The 25,931-nt window shown below is 44.6% G+C and overlaps 1 protein-coding gene across 4 annotated transcripts; it reads right to left on the bottom strand.

Annotated features, from left to right (window-relative positions):
- Window positions 1-220: 220 nt before the first annotated feature.
- On the bottom strand, window positions 221-24,333 carry PIGA (phosphatidylinositol glycan anchor biosynthesis class A). Of its 4 annotated transcripts, none has more exons than XM_072138458.1 (7): window positions 24,208-24,333; window positions 21,194-21,307; window positions 19,434-20,189; window positions 9,784-9,916; window positions 6,898-7,030; window positions 5,649-5,855; window positions 221-5,075 (listed from the first exon to the last, which is right to left on the bottom strand). In XM_072138458.1, the coding sequence occupies exons 2-7, from the start codon at window positions 21,198-21,200 to the stop codon at window positions 4,818-4,820; spliced, it is 1,494 nt and encodes a 497-aa protein (XP_071994559.1). In that variant the 5' UTR covers window positions 21,201-21,307; window positions 24,208-24,333; the 3' UTR covers window positions 221-4,817. The 4 variants fall into 4 exon arrangements, with proteins under 4 accessions (XP_071994559.1, XP_071994558.1, XP_071994561.1 ...); XM_072138457.1 differs by having other exon boundaries at window positions 24,118-24,317; XM_072138460.1 differs by lacking the exon at window positions 21,194-21,307 and having other exon boundaries at window positions 24,208-24,321.
- Between the last annotated feature and the right edge of the window lie 1,598 nt (window positions 24,334-25,931).

Raw genomic sequence — 25,931 nt, 5'->3', positions numbered from 1 at the left:
CTGCATTTTTGTTAATAACAGTGAATTAGAGAATGTGTTATTTTGTTATCCTGAGTATATTTAAGAAACTGGTCTTAGTTGGAATATCCCTCTAAGGTAGAACATGTGCTCAGCTCGGTCCCGTCACTATGTAGTAGTACTGTGATCCCATGGTTGTATATTAGTGTGATATGCTGTAATAATTAAAACATCCCCTTTGAAGCCCACATAATAATACACATTGATAAGAAATTGTTATAGAATTTTATTACTTTGCTGATCTGACATGACAAAAGAGTTGTAGAAACAAAGCCTTTAGAACAATTCATGGAGTGTGCGCACAATCCTAATCCCTCCATACAACGGGCATGGCAAGGATTACACAGTAACAATAGGCAAACAATCCAAATCTGATTTTTTGTCACAATTCACAAGTGACCAACATTTCTATTACTTCTGTATTTTTGTGACTATGCATATAGCCCTAGCCTATTCCAAAAAATAGGGACTTCCTGGAGTGTACAGAACCTCAGGCCAGATTACTAACCCTAAAAAAAATAATAATTTGTTCTTAAGCATTTTCACATTTCACAGCCTCTCTGACAGATCTGCACGCACCTTGCACTTGGTTTACATTGCATAGGGTTCTCAATAGTCAATAACTCGTTTTTTATACAATAAGCAGCACAGAATATAACATGTAAGTGAAGACGGAATTATTCCTGTACATGAAGTTAAGGATTCTGATGAGTAACTCTCCCACCCCTCCAATTATTTGTATTGTGTGCAATTCCCATGGAGTAGAACTTCTGCATAAATACATTCTGTTCTGGGCTATGGAGTCCAGTGGGTGGGACTACTTTCACGTAAGAAATTACATACAGGTTGTGAATCATTAAAGGAAGACCTCCCCCTGGACTCCTAAGTCCGAAAGAACACAAAAGATTTAGAGCAAATCTAAAAACATTTGAGGACAATTTTTATATTGCAGAAATAAATCATGCAGGTGATAATAGTAAACTTTGCATTATACTTTCTCTGGGTCTTCTTTCTCCTGTAGTGAGCAGTGTATTTGAGGTCTGTCCACTTCAGACAGATAAGGAGGCTAATGATTAACTCTTTCCATGCAATTTCCATAAGATTACAGACAGTCTCTGGATAGTTTAAAAGAGTTAAGTCATTAGACACTTTATCAGGCTCCTCTATCTCTCAGCTGTCAGTGGATACAGGACAGAAAGCTGCTTAAAGGGGTTTTCCCACGGACCCCTCATCGCTCCGTCAGAGGTACATGGGAGCCAATCGGAGCCCTTGTTTTAGTGATTTTTTGGGGGTCTTATTACCGAGACCCCCACTGATCAGCAAGTTAGGCCCTTGGATAGGGCCTAACTTTTGTGTGTGGGAAAACCCCTTTAAATTAGGAAAAAAAGGTGTGTGTGTGGAGGGGGGGGGGGGCACAGGAATAGATTTATTTACTAAAGCATATTACAAAGTCTGTTATCATCATCTGAGCTATTCATGGATGCAAACTTGTTAAAAGGGTTGTCCGATACTGGAAAAAATAAATAAATTTTAAAAATTGGTGGCCAGAAGGGGGCTACACCAGGACATCCACCTACCGGACACGAACGGTCTCCGACAACCCCTTTAAACTTTAGTTACACTTTGAATTAATGACAAGTTATACTAAAAGTTTCCCCATACAACTATACAGCAGGGGTTCCTTTAACAGTAACAAGGATACTAAACCGATGCTCTTTGTTAGGCAGCATAACAGGTGCAGTTGTCAGATCTTACCAAAATTGTACCAGTTGAGGTCCAGAATTTGAGACCTTAAATCCCTCAACTTCTCAATAGTCTAGATGATATTACAAAGATAAGGGATTCAATAAAGAGAAAAATTATAAGAAAACCGGCACTTTTTTTTTTTTTAAAAGAAAAATATTCTGTCCGGAGCCCTGCTGTGCATCGGCATTGGACCAACACATTAGCTGCATCACTACATTATACCAGAAGAGAGAACCTTCCCCTCCCCATAGATAAACCTAGGATTTCTATAACAAAAACCTGATTGTAATTTCCTTTTTATGTTATCCCAAGAAATGTATGGATATCAATTAGGATTGTTCCCATATTTTCAGTCTGGGAAGTTACAAGTCCCACCAACAAGGGGTATGGTATCACAGAAGTGTCAAATTAATTATACATTTCTGTGAGGTTCACTAGATGAGAAGCACAATCCCAATTTAGAATGAATGGGGATGTACTATAAGGGTCTGAATGCTGAGCAACCCCCCATCAATCACAAAAATGGTAGCCCATGATCCAGAGATGGGGGCACCTGTTCGCACTAATGGGTGGTGCATGTGTTTTGCCACTCAATTCAATTCAATAGCATGCAATACTATGGGAGTGTTGGCAATTGCTGAGCACAGCGCTCTAGTATCTCCAGCACTCAAAAAGACAGTCAATGACATTCCTGGAGATAACTGAGCCCTGTGGCTCCTACAGTAATGAATGGAGGGCCAAGACACATGCTCCAACTAGAAATCCACCAGTTAGTCAGAACCGGACCTCCGCAATCCAGAGCATAGGGGTCTCATCATCACAAAAAGGTGTAGTGCAGCAGGACAAGCATACTTCCTGCTGCTCCATTCAATAGTGTGGGAGTGTTGGAAATTGTTGGGTAACAGCGCTCTAATATCTACAGCACTGAGACAATGAATAAAGGTCCTGAAGATACCAGAGCGCTGTGCTCTGCAGTTTCATAGTAATTAATGGAGGTTATATGATCTACCTGCTGCGCCACCGATTAGTGAGGATGGGAATCAACTGGGTCCCAAAACAATCACATCCTGTGGATAGGAGATAACTTGTAGACTTGTTCCAACTCCCCTAAAGATCTGGTATTTCAAATTAATACAAAAACTAATTAAAACCAAGGATTTAAAAAAAAAAAAAAAAACAACACAACAACTACCAATTTCCGTTATAGGAGAAAACTCTTCATTTCATCATTTTTGTAAACTGAGGTATAAAGTCATTTATCGATAAATATGTCTGTTCTCTGATTACTATACATCTAGTATTGATCCCATGAAGATTGGAACAGTGCAAAAAGTAATATAATACACGTACGGCAGGTGGGGCTGTAGGATCCTCTTTGTGGAGACATGGCTTATATCACTAGTATCACAAGTTAGGAGCAGCACATTATAAAAGGGGGGGCCACACAGACACAGAGTTTTGGGTACAAGCAAAAATTACATAAAAGGAGTGTAAAAACCTTAAACTTAATGAAGATTTGTATAAGTAACACAAGTTTCTATCAAACAGCCCAATACATAAGGGGTTGTCATCCAACCCTTGTGATTCAGTGCAGAAACTGGACTTTTCGGAGCTCAAACTTCAGACATTACTGGGCCGCGCATTATCGGGCGATCATAATATTCAGCGCACATTACAGAAATGGAGATGGGAATTTTTCTGTAAAAATAAAAATAAATCTGACTTGCAAATAGTTGTAATACAACTTTCTATGGAAGTGGTCCAAAAATAGTGGCTTATTCTATCTTGGCGCAGCAGCAGTACATTGTGGGGAGAAATATAAGGGAAGTACTCTTATACTATGCATGGACTGCAATGATATTCAGATACCAGACAGACAGTCTCGTATGTCTGTGTGCACTTTGTCGTCTGCACTACAACATAACCTTACCTATCAGACTAAAAAAAACAGTTGTCCCTTCTGTAATTCTTACTGATAGGTAAGAAGATAATCAGCACGAAAAGGGAGAAGTTATATTATCCAGAGACAAAAGTCACAGGACGCCGCCCTCTTATTTTAGGAATGAAAGGGAAAATGGGTGAGGGGCCCTATATTTTAGGCTACGTGCAGCACATGGCCATCATCTTGAAAGCCGCCATATTGGATCAAGGATCCGTTTTTTTTTCCAATGGGAGGGTGGCCATGCTACGTCTCAGAGAAGAATTGTCTCAACATCAATTAGCATGTAACATCCATTGTGTTTTAAAAAGGCATCAACGCAACAACAACCAGGAACATTCCCTGAGATGCACAGCTATGTGATGTGTTGGCACACAGAGCCGAATGTGCTGGATCCAAACCATTTAGACTCGCTGTTTGAATAATCAGAAGAGATATTGAAGATCTGATTTATAGTTAGCGATTTCTGATCTTCTTTGATACGACCACCTTCCCGTTGATTAAAAAAAAAAAAAAAAAAAAAAAAAAAACACGTGCCTTTCATCCAATCTAGCAGCCATGATCTGGACATGGCCTAAATTATTGCCCCCGACCCTTGCTGGGGTATCAGATTTATAAATTTCCCTTTTGTCTCTGCAATAATATGGCGTCCTGGTACAGTGTGTGTGTGTGTGTGTGTATATATATATTATACACATATATACATACACACACACATATACACATGATGGAGGAGATTTAACAGAAGTGTCTGTGGCAAAACTGTTGCCCAAGAAAACCAATCAGAGCTCAGCTGTAATTTAATAAACTCCTGTGGGAATATGAAAGCTGAGCTCTGATTGGTTGCCATATATCTGCTATAAGGCACTTGTGATAAATCTCCCTCCATATACTGCATGTGAATGAAACATGAAGCACAAGTTGTACGGGAAGATACGGGAGGGTTCAGCCGCCTTGGAGTGTTTGTAGACAGAAGTACAATGGGAATAACACGTACATAAAGCAGACGTATACAGGCAGCATTGATCCTTGGGAAATACTTGAAAGGCTATTGATATTATATTATACCAGCTCGCCTCACAGGACAGTTTCTTTTACGTTGTCATTTTTTTTTTTACTTTTTCATTGTTAATTTCTTTCTAGGTTTTTTCCTGCAGTTGTGTTGTGGCCAGGCTGCGTTAGGGCCGCTAGCGTCCACTGCGATGTCTATCAAGTAGTCGGGGGTCGTCCAGCGTAGGAAAACTAGAAATAAGAAACTAATTATTACAAAGAGGGCAAAGATCAAGCCTGTGACCCCTCCGCAATGGTTCACCAGCCGCTCCAGTCTTTCATTCATAGGTAAAACCGTCTCCTTAGAAACGCGATCATACACCTAGGAAAGAAGAACAGCCATGAATAAGTGTATGACAATATCTACAGGGAACACAAAACATCCGGCCATTACCTAACTTTACACGTTATATAACATTACATTTGGTGATTCTGACATAATCTAAAGGGTTTGTACCAACTTTTCAATATATAGGGGATAATAATCTTATTGCAGGGGAATCTGACTGCAGGGACCCCCTCCGAACATGACAATGGGCATCCGTTTTCACTGATGAATGAAGCATCAGGTTAACCATGTGTCTGGCCGCTCCATTGGGGGTCTAGGAAGTTGCAGAGCACAGCGCTATAGTATCTCCAAAACTATCAGACAGTGAATGAGAATGCCAGAGATACCACAGCGTTGTGATTAGCAATTTTCAGCGCTCCCATCGACCTGCTGCTCAAGTAGGTCAGAATAGAAAACCCAGTCTCGTGATCAGTGGGGACCCCAACAGAAGGACCCTCAATGATCAGATTGGAGATAGGGGATTACACCGACATACAAACAATAATTCCATAAGACTCCCCTCCCACAGCATGTAAACATATAAACCCAGCTCCATGCAGAACATACCCTTTCTGTTCTCTCAGCAACATTCCTCCAGGTATAGAAAGTTTTGACAGTATTGTGAATGGTTTCGGGGTTTGGTAGCGTTCCTGCCCGGAGCTGGTGGATCGCCTTCTCCAGACCAGTGCACAGAGACCTCACAGACGGCTCACACAGGATGATGAAGTTGTCAGGCAGAACCTCAGGGATTCCTCCTACTCTAGTGGTCACCACCTGGAATAGTAGTAATACAGGTAACATGTAACCTTCTTCTTGGTTTCATCCTCACTTAGACGTCCTATAGAAAAGCTCAGTCATCTGCTCTGCACCCCATGAGCTCATCTTGGCCAAAGGTGCATGTTCCCTTTAAGAGAAACAGTGCCACCCACTCACGAAATAAAAGTATTCCAAGATGCCCAATGATCTTTTTCTCCTCACTCACCTGTTTAGAGCCCATTTGGAAACCTATCAGTGACCTATCCCTATGTGCATTAGGAATAAAATGAGAAGGTCACCAGATTTTTTTTTTGAAAGGGATAAGAACATCTTGATGTATCCTGCACCTCTTACACAGGGCTAATAATGTGAGGTGACCTAAACCTTATGTGTAACTATGATTGAAACTCATCATCCACCCAAAGGAAATCAACCACCCAAATATAGTAGTGCTCAAAAGCAACCCTACCATCCAAATGATAAACCAGGGACACTTACTCATAGATACAGACACTGTGGTAATCTTCTTATGATGGTTATCCATGGCCTCTTTGCTTCTAAAATTATTCTAATGAGCCTGAAAGGCTCTGGGGGTGTTGCCAGGGCCCAAGTGCTGCAGATTCACATGCTATCACAATGAGCAGTACATATCTCATCCTCCCCCTGCTCTCACCCTCTGCTCTTTGACTGTGTAATCTAGCAGCAGCAGGAAGTGCCAGGGGAGGGAAGACCTGCCTTACTCAATGTAACAGCCGGTGAATGTGCAACACTGAGGGGCTCTGGTAACACCCTTACAGCCCTTCTTGCTCATTAACATAATTTTCAAAGTTGATTTTAGAAGGAAGCAGTCCATGGATAACAAATATAAGAAGATTCCTACAGTGACGGTGCCAGGATCTATGAGTAAGTGTCCCTGGTTTATCCTGCCATGACAGTAGATTTTCTTTAAGCCGTATATGTTTAGTGTGGTATGGCAACTCTCAGATGAAATACTACATAATACACAAAGACATAGTAGGATAGCGGACAATTGGGACAGGTTAGGACTCATAGGAGATACCTGTAATCCGCAGCTTGCGGCTTCTACAATCGCCATGCAGAAAGCTTCAGTGAGGGACGTATTCAGGAAGATCTCTCCTTCAACAAGGACGTCCCTGACCTGGTGATGTTCCAGAGCACCCAAGAGCCGGACTCTAAAAGAGATGAAGGACGATCTGGTAAGTGACAGAGAGGACACATACATGGCTTCATAACACTCACTGATGGATATATCTGTTCATGCTCCCCGTCAGGTCATGGGGAGCGGCGATCGGTTGCCAAGAAAGCTTTGGTTCTTTGTCAGACCCGAGGTTGTCTGATTTCTGAAGATTCGTTACAATGAGCCAGTGGGTCATTGTAATGAAGCCTATGTAAAAACGCCAAATACTGCAATACAGAAGTATAACAGTATATGTTAGGAGCGATCAGACCATCTAGAGTTAAAGTACCCTAGAGGGTCTAACAAAAAAAAAAAAAAAAAAAAAAGTTGAAGAAAAATTATAATAAAATATTAAGAATTAAATATAAAAACTAAAAAAAAAAAACAAAAAAAAAAAAAACAGTAAAATTCACAAAGATGTTAGGTATCGATGTGTCCAAATATGCCTGATCTAACAAAATAAAAAAACCTGTTATTGCTGCCGGTGAACCACAACGGAAAATAGCACCCAAAATATATGAAACACCATTTTACATAGCATAAAAATTTTTTATAAAAAGTGCGGTAGCAATTAAAACGTCAGCTCATCTTGCAAAAAAAAAAAAAAAAAAAAAATTACACAGCTGCGTACACCAAAGTAAGAAAAAGTTATTATGGTCAGAAGATGGCGAAACTATTTATTTTTTTAACAACATTGTTTTTAATTTATGAAAATCTGTTAAAACACCTTAAAACCTATAAAAATTTGGTATCACCGAACCAAAGAATAAAGTAGAAAATAAGCCCTCACAGGTCTGTACACAGAAAAATGAAAACATTAAAGAGGGTGGGGAGCGAAAAAAGGCTGCGTCCTTAAGGGGTTAAAATTCAATTGGTCGTTTCAGTACATGCCAATTAAATCATACCGAAAGGAATTGTGCAGGTCATAATAGTAAACCTTCTAATATATTCCTTATGCACCTTTATAATATCACATGATAATTCAGCCCTCTACAGAGAGGAGTCCATTTAGTGTCTGTAAGGAGTTAATGGAAATCGACCATCATGATAAACCAGGGACACTTACTCATAGATCCAGGCACCGTGACTGTGGTAATCTTCTTATATGCGTTATCCGTGGCCTCCTTCCTTTTATGAGCCATATTGGGACGAACATAGCAGGGTCTGAGGGGCAGTAGAGTGTACATGCCCCCCCCCCATCTTCATCCCCCAGAATCCAGCAGGACATAGGACGTCACTGGAAGTCCTGAATCCTGCTGCTCATGAGGCCGTGTGTTTAGTTCCTGCCTCTGGGCTGATCGTTCTTTCAGCAGTTCTGGATTCCATTTTCCAATATGTTGTTTTTCTTTCTAAGAATTTTTATTAACCGCGGAGAACATCTTGTAATATTCCATCTCTATCCATCTGTCCTGGTTGCTCTTTAGAAACAGAGAGCGATTTAAAGGAAATCTACGATCAAAATCCATCATGATAAACCAGGGACACTTACTCATAGATCCAGGCACCGTGACTGTGGTAATCTTCTTATATTCGTTATCCATGGCCTCCTTCCTTCCAAAATACACTTTTATAATTATGCTAATGATGCAGAAGAGCTCTGGGGATCATTAACAGAGCCCCTCTATTCTCCCTTTTTCCCTCAGCACTTCCTCTGCTGTAATCTCACACAGTGGGAGAGGAAGAATGCTCCTGCACAGTGTAATAGCCTGCTATTCTGCAGCACGGAGGAGCTCTGGTAACACCCCCAATAGCACTTTTGGCTCATTAGATTAATTTTAAAAGTTGATTTTAGAAGGAAGGAGGTCATGAATAACAAATATAAGAAGATTACCACAGTCATGGTGCCTGGATTCACCTCTTGCTGCGCCCATCATTATACTAGGAAGCACTCCATGAAGAACAACTTAATAATTGTGAAGAGGAAATACTGAATTTTTCAAGGGGTTCATTCTAACTCCTTAATGTCTTCCTAATAATTGTATGATGGCGCAATGCATTTCTCCTTCCGGAGCCACTTTAAACTTAGTCATACTGGGCTCCTATAGACAATGGTCACTATAGGTCCTCTATGTTTCCTTTATTACTCACTATACATAATGGGAAAAGGTCCTAACCCCACACATCCTATTTCAGATAATTATAGATTCTAAAGCGAATGTCAAGTGATTAGATATAATATGCACAATGACTACTGGCTAGTGTGACGGGCACTCTTGCCGTTGGCATCTATGTGGTGGGGGACATACTTCCAATGGTGGAGTCTCAAGTCATTTAACAATATGATCAGCTTTGTGATTATTCTCAAACAGTGTAACGTGTTATGCTGTATAACGAACTACTAAACAGCTCAAGTAGATACATTTATACAGTGATACAATGACAATTAGCCCCTTTAAGGCAATCATAAGGCCGATGTGGCACCCAAGAAAAAGGAGTTTGACACCCCTGGTCCATAGGAATATGAAGTAGTCCTTGACGCACCTCCTCCTCCTCCTCCTCCTCATCATCATATGTCAGACTATTGCTCTCTCCTCCCAAGACTATCTACGGTGTGTATCCCCGGCTTCTGATAGCACACGCTCATTTCTGCCATTACAAGGACCGAAAGATTATAAAAGTGCAGGCAACTGATCCACCAGGCAAAAAATAAAGGAATAAATTATAATAATTTCCACAAATAGGCAAACAAAAAAGACCCCAAGTCATGAGGAGCCGAGTAAGACATAATGTACACATCCTCTGCATTACCTGTCATGGAGCTGGTACCGCTCCCTTACTTCTTCTAAAATTATTCTCTTGGGTCCTTCTCCTCCAATAAGAAAGTGTAGCTCAGGGTATTTCTGGCACAATTCATGGATGATACCTCCCAGCAAATCCACACCTCAAAGACAAACACATAAATGAGTACATGTGGGGAAAACAGAGGGGGACAGTCACTGAAAATGCAGCCTAAGCTACTCGCAGCATGTTATAGAGCAGAAGGAGCTGCGCTGTTTATACATAGTGGTTCTATCTGAAGGCAGCATGTTATAGAGCAGAAGGAGCTGCTCTGTTTATACATAGTGGTTCTATCTGAAGACAGCATGTTATAGAACAGGAGAAGCTGAGTTTATTATAGAGTTCTATCTGCAGGCAGCACATTATAGAGCAGGAGGAACAGAGCACATTGTACAAAGGGTCCCATCTCTAGGTATGCCGCCATAGCAAGTGAGGAAACAGTTGGGAAAAAAGCCTTTAGTCAGTCACTTAAAAACAAGAGAGGGCTGTAATTGATATCATAGGTAGAACCTCAGCTATGAGAGACAAAATGTGAAAGCAAATCCAGAAAATCACATTGATTTTTTAAGGATTTATTTGCAAATAAGTATTTGATCATTAACAAAAGTTAATCTCAATACTTTGTTAGATTTCCTTTGTTGGCAATGACAGAGGTCAAACATTTTCTGTAATTCCTCACATGGTCAGTGCACACTGTTGCTGTATGGCCCATTCCTCCATGCAGATCCTCTAGTTTTCTATGTGGATGAGATCCGGAGACTGGTTGGGCCACTCCAGGACCTTGAAATGCTTCTTATGAAGCCGCCCCTTCATTGCCCTGGCGTTGTACTGGGGATCATTGTTATGCTCAAAGACCAGCCACGTTTCATCCTTGGCCCTATTCATTCTTGCAGGTACACGGATTAGTCGTCCTGGTCCTTATGCAGAGAAACAGCCCCCCCACCGCACGGTAGGTCTGGTGATCTCTAGATGCAACTCAGCGTTCACTCACCTCCAAACACGACGAGTTGTGTTGCTACCAAACACTTCTACTTTGGTTTCACCATATGATATTCTCCTGATCCTCTTCTGTAACATCAAAATGTTCTGCAGCAAACTCTGGATATGCACTGGCCTAAGCAGGGGGACACGTCTGGCACTGCAGGATCTGGGTCCCTGGTGGCACAGTGTGTTACTGACTGCAGCCTTTGTTACATTGGCCCCAGCTTTCTGCAGGTCATTAGGTCCCACGTGTGGTTCAGGGATTTTAGCTAAACGATCTTGTGATCACATTGACCCCACGGGGTGAGATCTTGCATGGAGCCCCTGATGGAGGGAGGTTATCAGGGGTCTTGTAAGTCTTCCATTTCCTAATTAATGCTCCCACAGTTGATAGGCTGCTGCCTATTGTAGATTCAGTCTTCCCTGCCTTGCGCTGGTCTACAATTTTGTTTCTGGTCTCCTTCTACAGCTCTTCGGTCTTCACCTTAGTGGGAGTTTGCAGTGTGACTGCTTGAACTTGTTATCAGTGTAAAAGACTCCTGTCCACAACCTCAAACAGGAGCCATTACTACAGGTAATGAGAGGAGGACAGAGGAGCCATTACTACAGGTAATGAGAGGAGGCCAGAGGAGCCATTACTACAGGTAATGAGAGGAGGCCAGAGGAGCCATTACTACAGGTAATGAGAGGAGGCCAGAGGAGCCATTACTACAGGTAATGAGAGGAGGCCAGAGGAGCCATTACTACAGGTAATGAGGGGAGGACAGAGGAGCCATTACTACAGGTAATGAGAGGAGGACAGAGGAGCCATTACTACAGGTAATGAGAGGAGGACACGGGAGCCATTACTACAGGTAATGAGAGGAGGACAGAGGAGCCATTACTACAGGTAATGAGAGGAGGACAGAGGAGCCATTACTACAGGTAATGAGAGGAGGACACAGGAGCCATTACTACAGGTAATGAGAGGAGGACAGAGGAGCCATTACTACAGGTAATGAGAGGAGGACTGAGGAGCCATTACTACAGGTAATGAGTGAAGGACACAGGAGCCATTACTACAGGTAATGAGAGGAGGACAGAGGAGCCATTACTACAGGTAATGAGAGGAGAACACGGGAGCCATTACTACAGGTAATGAGAGGAGGACAGAGGAGCCATTACTACAGGTAATGAGAGGAGGACAGAGGAGCCATTACTACAGGTAATGAGAGGAGGACAGAGGAGCCATTACTACAGGTAATGAGGGGACACAGGAGCCATTACTACAGGTAATGAGAGGAGGACACAGGAGCCATTACTACAGGTAATGAGAGGAGGACAGAGGAGCCATTACTACAGGTAATGAGGGGAGGACAGAGGAGCCATTACTACAGGTAATGAGAGGAGGACAGAGGAGCCATTACTACAGGTAATGAGAGGAGGACAGAGGAGCCATTACTACAGGTAATGAGGGGAGGACAGAGGAGCCATTACTACAGGTAATGAGAGGAGGACACAGGAGCCATTACTACAGGTAATGAGAGGAGGACACAGGAGCCATTACTACAGGTAATGAGAGGAGGACAGAGGAGCCATTACTACAGGTAATGAGAGGAGAACACGGGAGCCATTACTACAGGTAATGAGGGGAGGACAGAGGAGCCATTACTACAGGTAATGAGAGGAGGACAGAGGAGCCATTACTACAGGTAATGAGAGGAGGACAGAGGAGCCATTACTACAGGTAATGAGAGGAGGACAGAGGAGCCATTACTACAGGTAATGAGAGGAGGACACAGGAGCCATTACTACAGGTAATGAGAGGAGGACAGAGGAGCCATTACTACAGGTAATGAGAGGAGAACACGGGAGCCATTACTACAGGTAATGAGGGGAGGACAGAGGAGCCATTACTACAGGTAATGAGAGGAGGACTGAGGAGCCATTACTACAGGTAATGAGAGGAGGACAGAGGAACCATTACTACAGGTAATGAGAGGAGGACACAGGAGCCATTACTACAGGTAATGAGAGGAGGCCAGAGGAGCCATTACTACAGGTAATGAGAGGAGGACAGAGGAGCCATTACTACAGGTAATGAGAGGAGGAGAGAGGAGCCATTACTACAGGTAATGAGAGGAGGACAGAGGAGCCATTACTACAGGTAATGAGAGGAGGCCAGAGGAGCCATTACTACAGGTAATGAGAGGAGGACAGAGGAGCCATTACTACAGGTAATGAGAGGAGGCCAGAGGAGCCATTACTACAGGTAATGAGAGGAGGACAGAGGAGCCATTACTACAGGTAATGAGAGGAGGCCACAGGAGCCATTACTACAGGTAATGAGAGGAGGACAGAGGAGCCATTACTACAGGTAATGAGAGGAGGACACAGGAGCCATTACTACAGGTAATGAGAGGAGGACAGAGGAGCCATTACTACAGGTAATGAGGGGAGGACAGAGGAGCCATTACTACAGGTAATGAGAGGAGGACACAGGAGCCATTACTACAGGTAATGAAAGGAGGACACAGGAGCCATTACTACAGGTAATGAGAGGAGGACACAGGAGCCATTACTACAGGTAATGAGAGGAGGACAGAGGAGCCATTACTACAGGTAATGAGAGGAGGACACAGGAGCCATTACTACAGGTAATGAGGGGAGGACAGAGGAGCCATTACTACAGGTAATGAGAGGAGGACAGAGGAGCCATTACTACAGGTAATGAGAGGAGGACAGAGGAGCCATTACTACAGGTAATGAGAGGAGGACAGAGGAGCCATTACTACAGGTAATGAGAGGAGGACAGAGGAGCCATTACTACAGGTAATGAGAGGAGGACAGAGGAGCCATTACTACAGGTAATGAGAGGAGGACAGAGGAGCCATTACTACAGGTAATGAGGGGAGGACAGAGGAGCCATTACTACAGGTAATGAGAGGAGGACAGAGGAGCCATTACTACAGGTAATGAGAGGAGGACACAGGAGCCATTACTACAGGTAATGAGGGGAGGACAGAGGAGCCATTACTACAGGTAATGAGAGGAGGACAGAGGAGCCATTACTACAGGTAATGAGAGGAGGACAGAGGAGCCATTACTACAGGTAATGAGAGGAGGACAGAGGAGCCATTACTACAGGTAATGAGAGGAGGACAGAGGAGCCATTACTACAGGTAATGAGAGGAGGACACAGGAGCCATTACTACAGGTAATGAGAGGAGGACAGAGGAGCCATTACTACAGGTAATGAGAGGAGAACACGGGAGCCATTACTACAGGTAATGAGGGGAGGACAGAGGAACCATTACTACAGGTAATGAGAGGAGGACAGAGGAACCATTACTACAGGTAATGAGAGGAGGACACAGGAGCCATTACTACAGGTAATGAGAGGAGGCCAGAGGAGCCATTACTACAGGTAATGAGAGGAGGACAGAGGAGCCATTACTACAGGTAATGAGAGGAGGCCACAGGAGCCATTACTACAGGTAATGAGAGGAGGCCACAGGAGCCATTACTACAGGTAATGAGAGGAGGAGAGAGGAGCCATTACTACAGGTAATGAGGGGAGGACAGAGGAGCCATTACTACAGGTAATGAGAGGAGGCCACAGGAGCCATTACTACAGGTAATGAGGGGAGGACACAGGAGCCATTACTACAGGTAATGAGAGGAGGACAGAGGAGCCATTACTACAGGTAATGAGAGGAGGACAGAGGAGCCATTACTACAGGTAATGAGAGGAGGACAGAGGAGCCATTACTACAGGTAATGAGAGGAGGACAGAGGAGCCATTACTACAGGTAATGAGAGGAGGACAGAGGAGCCATTACTACAGGTAATGAGAGGAGGACAGAGGAGCCATTACTACAGGTAATGAGAGGAGGACAGAGGAGCCATTACTACAGGTAATGAGAGGAGGACAGAGGAGCCATTACTACAGGTAATGAGAGGAGGACAGAGGAGCCATTACTACAGGTAATGAGAGGAGGACAGAGGAGCCATTACTACAGGTAATGAGAGGAGGACAGAGGAGCCATTACTACAGGTAATGAGAGGAGGACACAGGAGCCATTACTACAGGTAATGAGAGGAGGACACAGGAGCCATTACTACAGGTAATGAGAGGAGGACACAGGAGCCATTACTACAGGTAATGAGAGGAGGACACAGGAGCCATTACTACAGGTAATGAGGGGAGGACAGAGGAGCCATTACTACAGGTAATGAGAGGAGGACAGAGGAGCCATTACTACAGGTAATGAGAGGAGGACACGGGAGCCATTACTACAGGTAATGAGAGGAGGACAGAGGAGCCATTACTACAGGTAATGAGAGGAGGACACAGGAGCCATTACTACAGGTAATGAGAGGAGGACAGAGGAGCCATTACTACAGGTAATGAGAGGAGGACAGAGGAGCCATTACTACAGGTAATGAGAGGAGGCCAGAGGAGCCATTACTACAGATAATGAGAGGAGGCCACAGGAGCCATTACTACAGGTAATGAGAGGAGGACACAGGAGCCATTACTACAGGTAATGAGGGGAGGACAGAGGAGCCATTACTACAGGTAATGAGAGGAGGACAGAGGAGCCATTACTACAGGTAATGAGAGGAGGACAGAGGAGCCATTACTACAGGTAATGAGGGGAGGACACAGGAGCCATTACTACAGGTAATGAGAGGAGGACACAGGAGCCATTACTACAGGTAATGAGAGGAGGACACAGGAGCCATTACTACAGGTAATGAGAGGAGGACAGAGGAGCCATTACTACAGGTAATGAGAGGAGGACAGAGGAGCCATTACTACAGGTAATGAGAGGAGGACACGGGAGCCATTACTACAGGTAATGAGAGGAGGACAGAGGAGCCATTACTACAGGTAATGAGAGGAGGACTGAGGAGCCATTACTACAGGTAATGAGAGGAGGACAGAGGAGCCATTACTACAGGTAATGAGGGGAGGACAGAGGAGCCATTACTACAGGTAATGAGTGGAGGACACAGGAGCCATTACTACAGGTAATGAGGGGAGGACAGAGGAGCCATCACTACAGGTAATGAGGGGAGGACAGAGGAGCCATTACTACAGGTAATGAGGGGAGGACAGAGGAGCCATTACTACAGGTAATGAGAGGAGGACAGAGGAGCCATTACTACAGGTAATGAGAGGAGGACAGAGGAGCCATTACTACAGGTAATGAGAGGAGGACAGAGGAGCCATTACTACAGGTAATGAGAGGACAGAGGAGCCATTACTACAGGTAATGAGGGGAGGACAGAGGAGCCATTACTACAGGTAATGAGAGGACAGAGGAGCCATTACTACAGGTAATGAGGGGAGGACAGAGGAGCCATTACTACAGGTAATGAGTGGAGGACACAGGAGCCATTACTACAGGTAATGAGGGGAGGACAGAGGAGCCATCACTACAGGTAATGAGGGGAGGACAGAGGAGCCATTACTACAGGTAATGAGGGGAGGACAGAGGAGCCATTACTACAGGTAATGAGAGGAGGACAGAGGAGCCATTACTACAGGTAATGAGGGGAGGACAGAGGAGCCATTACTACAGGTAATGTGGGGAGGACACAGGAGCCATTACTACAGGTAATGAGAGGAGGACACAGGAGCCATTACTACAGGTAATGAGGGGAGGACAGAGGAGCCATTACTACAGGTAATGAGAGGAGGACACAGGAGCCATTACTACAGGTAATGAGGGGAGGACAGAGGAGCCATTACTACAGGTAATGAGAGGAGGACACAGGAGCCATTACTACAGGTAATGAGGGGAGGACAGAGGAGCCATTACTACAGATAATGAGAGGAGGCCACAGGAGCCATTACTACAGGTAATGAGAGGAGGCCACAGGAGCCATTACTACAGGTAATGAGAGGAGGAGAGAGGAGCCATTACTACAGGTAATGAGGGGAGGACAGAGGAGCCATTACTACAGGTAATGAGAGGAGGCCACAGGAGCCATTACTACAGGTAATGAGGGGAGGACAGAGGAGCCATTACTACAGGTAATGAGAGGAGGACAGAGGAGCCATTACTACAGGTAATGAGAGGAGGACAGAGGAGCCATTACTACAGGTAATGAGAGGAGGACAGAGGAGCCATTACTACAGGTAATGAGAGGAGGACAGAGGAGCCATTACTACAGGTAATGAGAGGAGGACAGAGGAGCCATTACTACAGGTAATGAGAGGAGGACAGAGGAGCCATTACTACAGGTAATGAGAGGAGGACAGAGGAGCCATTACTACAGGTAATGAGAGGAGGACAGAGGAGCCATTACTACAGGTAATGAGAGGAGGACAGAGGAGCCATTACTACAGGTAATGAGAGGAGGACAGAGGAGCCATTACTACAGGTAATGAGAGGAGGACAGAGGAGCCATTACTACAGGTAATGAGAGGAGGACAGAGGAGCCATTACTACAGGTAATGAGAGGAGGACAGAGGAGCCATTACTACAGGTAATGAGAGGAGGACACAGGAGCCATTACTACAGGTAATGAGAGGAGGACACAGGAGCCATTACTACAGGTAATGAGAGGAGGACACAGGAGCCATTACTACAGGTAATGAGAGGAGGACACAGGAGCCATTACTACAGGTAATGAGGGGAGGACAGAGGAGCCATTACTACAGGTAATGAGAGGAGGACAGAGGAGCCATTACTACAGGTAATGAGAGGAGGACACGGGAGCCATTACTACAGGTAATGAGAGGAGGACAGAGGAGCCATTACTACAGGTAATGAGAGGAGGACACAGGAGCCATTACTACAGGTAATGAGAGGAGGACAGAGGAGCCATTACTACAGGTAATGAGAGGAGGACAGAGGAGCCATTACTACAGGTAATGAGAGGAGGCCAGAGGAGCCATTACTACAGATAATGAGAGGAGGCCACAGGAGCCATTACTACAGGTAATGAGAGGAGGACACAGGAGCCATTACTACAGGTAATGAGGGGAGGACAGAGGAGCCATTACTACAGGTAATGAGAGGAGGACAGAGGAGCCATTACTACAGGTAATGAGAGGAGGACAGAGGAGCCATTACTACAGGTAATGAGGGGAGGACACAGGAGCCATTACTACAGGTAATGAGAGGAGGACACAGGAGCCATTACTACAGGTAATGAGAGGAGGACACAGGAGCCATTACTACAGGTAATGAGAGGAGGACAGAGGAGCCATTACTACAGGTAATGAGAGGAGGACAGAGGAGCCATTACTACAGGTAATGAGAGGAGGACACGGGAGCCATTACTACAGGTAATGAGAGGAGGACAGAGGAGCCATTACTACAGGTAATGAGAGGAGGACTGAGGAGCCATTACTACAGGTAATGAGAGGAGGACAGAGGAGCCATTACTACAGGTAATGAGGGGAGGACAGAGGAGCCATTACTACAGGTAATGAGTGGAGGACACAGGAGCCATTACTACAGGTAATGAGGGGAGGACAGAGGAGCCATCACTACAGGTAATGAGGGGAGGACAGAGGAGCCATTACTACAGGTAATGAGGGGAGGACAGAGGAGCCATTACTACAGGTAATGAGAGGAGGACAGAGGAGCCATTACTACAGGTAATGAGAGGAGGACAGAGGAGCCATTACTACAGGTAATGAGAGGAGGACAGAGGAGCCATTACTACAGGTAATGAGAGGACAGAGGAGCCATTACTACAGGTAATGAGGGGAGGACAGAGGAGCCATTACTACAGGTAATGAGAGGACAGAGGAGCCATTACTACAGGTAATGAGGGGAGGACAGAGGAGCCATTACTACAGGTAATGTGGGGAGGACACAGGAGCCATTACTACAGGTAATGAGAGGAGGACACAGGAGCCATTACTACAGGTAATGAGGGGAGGACAGAGGAGCCATTACTACAGGTAATGAGAGGAGGACACAGGAGCCATTACTACAGGTAATGAGGGGAGGACAGAGGAGCCATTACTACAGGTAATGAGAGGAGGACACAGGAGCCATTACTACAGGTAATGAGGGGAGGACAGAGGAGCCATTACTACAGATAATGAGAGGAGGACACAGGAGCCATTACTACAGGTAATGAGAGGAGGACACAGGAGCCATTACTACAGGTAATGAGAGGAGGACACAGGAGCCATTACTACAGGTAATGAGAGGAGGACAGATGAACCAATACTACAGGTAATGAGAGGAGGACAGAGGAGCCTCTTAATAAAGAAGTTACAGTCTGTGAGAGCCAGAAATCCTAATAGTTTGTAGGTGACCAAATAATCATTTTCCACCATAATTTGCAAATAAATTATTTAAAAAAAACACACAGCAACTCCAGAAAATCACATTTGTGTGTAACATTTTTGGCTCTGATAGCTGAGGTTTTACCTAGGATGTCAGTTACAGGACTCATCTTTTTTTAAGTGTGGGAACTTGTACGAATAGTGGCTGACTAAATCATTTTTTCCCTACTGTATACAGCTGCAGGATCAATCATTTTCACGACCTGAGGGAATCCCACAAGATAACCATTTATTAAACAATATTATACATTTCCTCCATACGTCATAAGAGTCTTAGATGTCTGTTACATAATGTTAATTAGTATCATCTAAGAGACAATGATGATGGATGTGTTACCTTTTCTGTAAACGAGTCTGCTGACCACCACAATGGTGATTTTATTGTTTTTTTCTTTCTGCAAGTCTGGAGTGAAGTCTGTAGGGTCTACGGCATTAGGGATCACAGAGACAATCTGTGGGTCCAGGGCTGCTCGGAGCACAGTGTTTTCCTTGCTGGTGTAAGACACGCAGATGATGTGATTTGTATCACACAACGAAACTGTGAGAAGTTTGTTGGTGAGTACGGAGCTAACATCTGCAAATCCAAACAGAGAATGGTCCGTGAAGACTGTATGGAGTCCCAAAGTCTTGGCGTGAAAAAGGGCGTCATGGGCCATTGCCGAAAAAGAGCTGTGCGAATGGACGACCGAGACTCGCTCCCGTACAAATATATACCTGAGGAGAGGTAGGCTGTGCAGTAACGTGGTGGCCGTGGACTGGTTGTACATGACTTGTAGGGGTAAGTAATACACCTTCAGACCATTAGTGAGGTAGCGGATCCCTTTCCTGTCCCTATAAGCATGGGTGACAATGATAACCTTGTGTCCCCTTTCGATCAGGCACTGAGAGAGCTGATAGATGTGACTTTCCACCCCACCCATATTGGGGTAAAAAAAGTCTGAGACCATACATATGCTGTGAGTCCTAGGAGGCGGGTGTGCAGTTTCAGGAGTCCGTACAGAGTTCCTATGGGAGCAGGTCCCAATTCCTTCCCTCCGGCTGTGTACCATGGCGGATATGGGTGGCCAGGAGCGCCCCCGATCACTGGGTGCATCTACAACAGAGAGAACACACAAAATGTAAATCAACACGTAGACACCATATAATACTACTCCTAGGTGCCATAATGTTATTCTGTGTGATGCCAAACATGCACATCACAGTAAAAAATAAAAGGAAACTGATCATATATTCGGTTTCCATGGTGTATTATCTGTATATAGGACATAACAGCCCTGGTACACAGAACTTAAAGGGAACCTGTCACCAGATTTACCCCACTAAAACTACCAGCCCCCTCGGGCAGTGTATGAAATGTCCATTCTACAATTCCCTGTTTTGTGAAATTTCACCCCCACTCAAAAAAAACAACGCATTGTCTACATTACTTTTTCCAAATCACATTCACTTTAATGCTACTGTATTATGCTAAAGATTTTCCATGCAGAATCTGCAATGTGTGCAAAAAGCCTAAAGGTTGATTTGGAACACCAAACCAGCGATCCATAAGGACCTGGTGGTGGTTTAACGTCCCAAACTGCCCCGCTCCGTCCTCTTATAAATATTGCCGATCTAGTTCTAAAAAAATAATCTTCCCAAAAGAGGGAATTCTAGAAAAGACATTTCAACCCCCACCTGAGGGGGCTGGTAGTTTAGAGGGGTAAAATCTGCTGACCGCTTCCCTTTAAAGGAAACCTACCACCACGGATCTACCTATTAAGGTAGATCGGGTGGTAGGTGCATCTATAGGATGTGGGGATAGCCCTTTTAAGGGCTAATCCTCACATCCCCTCTATCTTTTGATAACTTTTATTTCCCTATTATGCAGATTTTCTAAAGAGGCTATTGGGGCGTGAAGTAGCCGGAGCTGAGGCTACACGGGGCGACTACTCCAAGCCCCAGTAGCCTCCTACCAAATCTCTTCGGCGCGCAGCTCATTCGCGAAGCCTGCCATCTGCGCATGTACAAATATTTAAGATCTGATTACTGCCATCCATTTCTGAGACAACCCTGGTATGCAAGATGCTACATGACCATCTTCCCATTGGAAATACTTGCCCTTCATTCAATATGGCGGCTTTCAAGATGGCGGCCATGTTCCGGATATAGCATATAAAGATAGGACCCCCTTCACCCATCACTTGCTGGGGGATTTAATTTTCCCATTCATTTCTGAAATAAAATCCAACATGTTACTATACATGGGAGATGTAAGACTTCCAACACAAGTTTTACTAGCAGTCAGGTGTAGCTGGTTTGGTGTCCCGAATCCCTCTTTAGCTAGACCCTCCGTGCCGGCTATTATAACAATGAAACCTTTAGGCTATCCCACACATTGAGGATTCCGTAGTGTAATACAGTAGCATTAAAGTGAATGTATCGCCTTTGTTGTAATACAAGGACTGGGTGTGGACCTGGGAACTCTTCTGCTTGGTGCACAAGAGCTGCCGGGCTGTCAGATCATTACACGTACAGATAACGATTACTACAAGAACTTGACACACGGGCTGTGTGCAGCCTGAGCACCCTGATTCAGGAATATAATGCAAGGGCTTCAGAACTGCTGGTTACAGTGAGGATTACACAACGAAGAAGACAAGGGTGTGAACGCTGCTAAGGTATGCAGGCTTCAGGGTGAGGTTGGTTACTGAATTATAGAAGGGATTGTCCTACTTGTGCTGGAGTGATGGAACAGGCGACACGACTGGCACATCACCGGAAAGTAACAAGACGATGGTGCCAGGGTGATCACCAAGGACCGTGACTGGCATAGTGGAGTGCAGTGCAGACAGGTAGCGGCTGATTCAGTAGGCCACATAAGGAAGGGAAGCTGTTACATTTTAGCAGATATACACTGGGGCACATGTATCAGTTTTTCAGCTGTCACTTTTTGAAGTTTCCTTAAGTTTGCCTACTTAATCATTGCAACCCATCTTAAGTTTTTCCCCCTTTGTGATACATGTGATGAATTGCAGTGTGTGCTTTTTAGTCCCTAATAGTAGCTGCAAAAGTAAGTCTGGGTCTAGAATTCTCTGTTTTGGGACAATTTCAGAGCTCAAAAGTCGCACAAGTTGAAAAAACATCTGGGCTACAAAAATAAATCTGGCTATTGCATTACATCCTTGAGGCAGCCAACTTTGGTACGCTGCTTGATTCTGCGCCTAAAAAGTCGCAAACTTCGAAAAGTCACACACAAATTAAAAAAAAAAAAAAAAAGAATGCTATAGGAGTAATACATTTCCCTCTTTGAATGTGTTCCCTCTGCCCAAAAGGAGCAGTCAGGACAGATGGTACTGGCTGCATATGGGGAGAAGAGAAGGGTCCGGGCATCAGTCATAATTTCTTTAGTTGCCACAGTAACGAGCTTTTATGGCATGATTTACATTTACAGAGAACATAACACTCAGCATCTTATCATCTGTAACTGTAAGGAGATTTCTTACATTTACAAGACCCTCTGCACATGGACCGTTCTCTCATACCTGTCCTGGACTGAACCCGTCTATGGGCCGGTGCTGATACTCTGTACATGTATGGAAACACAGTATTTACTGTGGATAGGAATAAGAGGGTCTGTGCTCTAGTGTCACCCTAGTGTGGGCAGTATTACACATCTGTGATGCTAGAAGAGGCCGATAAAAAGAGGAAGTGGCTAAAGGGATCAAAAACAGATGTGAAAATCCGACAATTCGGATTGCAATATGATTTGAAAATAGCAGTGACACTAGTCCTGGCTTCACCGATCAAAATATAGGACTTTTAAATTGTTTGTGTGCCATTGGCTTGAAGAGAAGCTGTCCATTGTCCATTGTGCTACGGTAGTAGTTGTAAGGTTACTACTAGCATTTGTAAAGGTGAACATGCTCTCTCTTTACAATACAGTTTCCTTACTCCCCAAGGTGTTGGGTGCAGTATAGAATTATGTCACATCATAATATGATTTATTTGCACTTCTGTTAATGGTTAATCCCATTCCATAATCAATCCATTTCCAATCACCGCTGTAATCTCTGTATGTAAGCTCCTGCAGCCGGGACACTTCCTCGTCAGGTGACCAGGACTCCTTGGAATTTAGAAGAAGGACAGACTGGGAAAGGGAAGGCTGTGGGAGTGCAGCAAGTGAGGACAGATGATTTATATCGCTTTACATCATATTAGTGTCGCTTAAAACATCGCACAAGATCTTAGATGGCCCGTTGGACAGCGCCTTGCTAGCCGGCATGCCAAAATGACAGAGACAAAGTACACAGCACCCCATAGTGACAGTGATGCAATAGATTGCCGTCACTGTGGCGACGGCCCAAAATGACAGCGACCTGCCAGTCAGCACCCCACAGTGGCAGCGGGCGCTAGACTGCACCCCACAGTGACAACACAATAGATTGTACACAACTGTGGCAGCAATTCACTTGATAATGTATTGTGTTGCTGTCACTGTGGTGTGCTGTCTACTTCGTCGTTGTCACTGTCACTATATTGCGCTGTCAAAGGAATTGCTGCCACTGTTGTGCACTGTGCAACATAGTGACAGCAGGGAAGCAGTCAGCACCCCACAGCGAGGCAGCACCCCACAGCGACAGCGAGGCAGCACCCCACAGCGACAGCGAGGCAGCACCCCAACAGCGACCTGCGAGGCAGCACCCCAACAGCGACAGCGAGGCAGCAGACATCACCCCAAAGTGACAGCGACCTGCCAGACAGCACCCCATGGTGACAGCGTCACGGTAAACGGCAAGGACCAGCAAGACAGTGGAGACAGTACCATAAAGTCCTAGTTAAGTGCGCACCACAGCAACTAATCAAATCACTGCTTTCTTTGCTCAAAGGCTCCCTGTAAAATAAGAGCTGTGTTCTAATTGGTCACTATGAGTGGCTGTTCTTCATGTCCCCTACAACACAACATGAATTCTCTCTTCAGTATCACTAGTATTACTCTCTGCCCTGCGTCTATAACAACCAGAGGAGGAAGAAGCCGCACAGACCTGTACACACTCCGTGCGTTACTGCGCTGTATACTCCGCTGAGCCTTCCGGCACACCGTCCCTTCTTACATGACAGCGGCGCTTCCTTACCGGCTCCTGAGCGCTGCAGCTCCCCACATCCTGCGCCTGCCTCAGGCAATCACACACATAGAGCTTCCTGGTCCCGCCCACCGGAAACGGGAGCCAATCACAGAGAACAATACACACTCCTTACTAGGTTCTGATATTACGGGATATTTCAGTGGATTTACACCTTCTCGTCTATCATTGGTTAAAATGGTCCGCTCTGTCAAAAGCTATTGGCTTGGCACACACTGTGGGCGGGGCTAAATGTTTAAATAAATATTTGACGAATACAAGTCAGTCTGTCAGCGACAGTGCAAAGCGGCCGCTTATATGTGTTTATTACCACACGCTTGTCATACTACTAAGCTATGTGTGCTTCTATTAACATCTTCACTTAAGGTTTTTTGTTTGTTACATTTACAATAAAGGGTGAAAAACAGACCCAAACCCCCACACCCTAGTCACCCACTATAGGAAAAGACTCATAATAATATAAGAAAGACTGGAAAAGGCTCTTAGATGGAAATGGAGGTACATGCACACTCGGCACCACGATTCTGGGTAGAATACTAATGCATAGGTGCGCCATGTGGTGTCGCCTATGCCCTGCAGAGGCACATCGCCACATCCAGGGCATCGGAGACAAATCACGGAGCGCCTATGTAGAAGTATTCTACCCCTGATACTGGTGCCGAGTGTTCCCGTGCCTCCATTTCCATCTAAGAGCATTTCACTCCTATGATAACGAGTCTTAAAGGACATCTACCTCCAGGATGAAGGAGGTAGAAAAATTGGGGTTCATAAGAAAAATAATCACACAAGTGTGAGGAGAAAAACACTGAACAACCCCTTAAAAGGAACCTGTCACAAAGGACCTCATTTTCACTAAAGCCTATTACGCCTGGATTGCAAATATGTCTTTTTGCCTTCTCTAAGTATTTGCATTACAATATAATTGTGTGTGATAACTTACCTTGCACCCTGAATCCTCTGTGTAGTCCCAGGGGTTGGGCTTTGGTTTGGATGCCTTTCACAAAACAACATGTGACCTGTCTGTGCTGCAGACTGCTCGGCTCTCAGCCCCCACCTTTGTGATCCTGTACAGCTCCTCCCTCTCCCTATGATGTCAGTTCACCAGGCTGTGAGCTCTGTGAAGAAGCAGGACAGTGGAGCTGTACAGTGGCACAAAGGTGGGGGCTGAGTGCTGAGGAGTGAGGAGAACAGACAAGTCACATGTTTTTTGCAATGCAGCCAAACCAAAGCCCAACTCCTGGGACTACACAGAGGATTCTGTCAGGGTGCAAGGTATGATATAACACACAATTATATTGTAATGCAAATGCTTAGAGAAAGCAGAAAGGCATATGGGCACTGCAGCTGTAATGGGCTTCTGTAACCTGTCTTTAGTGACAGGTTCCCTTTAAATACCACACACGCCATTGACTGTGGCATATGAGGTGTTCAATATATATATAGCATGGAATGGGAAGGGATTGAGAACCTTGCACCATGTGAATACACTATACCTGAGAATCCTAAGACTACATACAAGAGGACTGCCCCAGGACACCCAATGTACCATTTCCTAATACCCTATTATAATAAAAGTTCTCCCTCACCTTGAGTTAATTTGGTTAGACAGTGCTGGATATAAACTACATACTCTACATTCAGTAGTGTGGATTTATGAAATTGCTTGAAAGAAGTTGATGTCTTTTTAATCATTATTAATATAACCAGCAACCTGG

Source organism: Engystomops pustulosus, chromosome 2 (genome assembly GCF_040894005.1).
Source record: "Engystomops pustulosus chromosome 2, aEngPut4.maternal, whole genome shotgun sequence".
NCBI lineage: Eukaryota > Metazoa > Chordata > Amphibia > Anura > Leptodactylidae > Engystomops > Engystomops pustulosus.
This window is presented reverse-complemented; position numbering and strand designations above follow the sequence as displayed.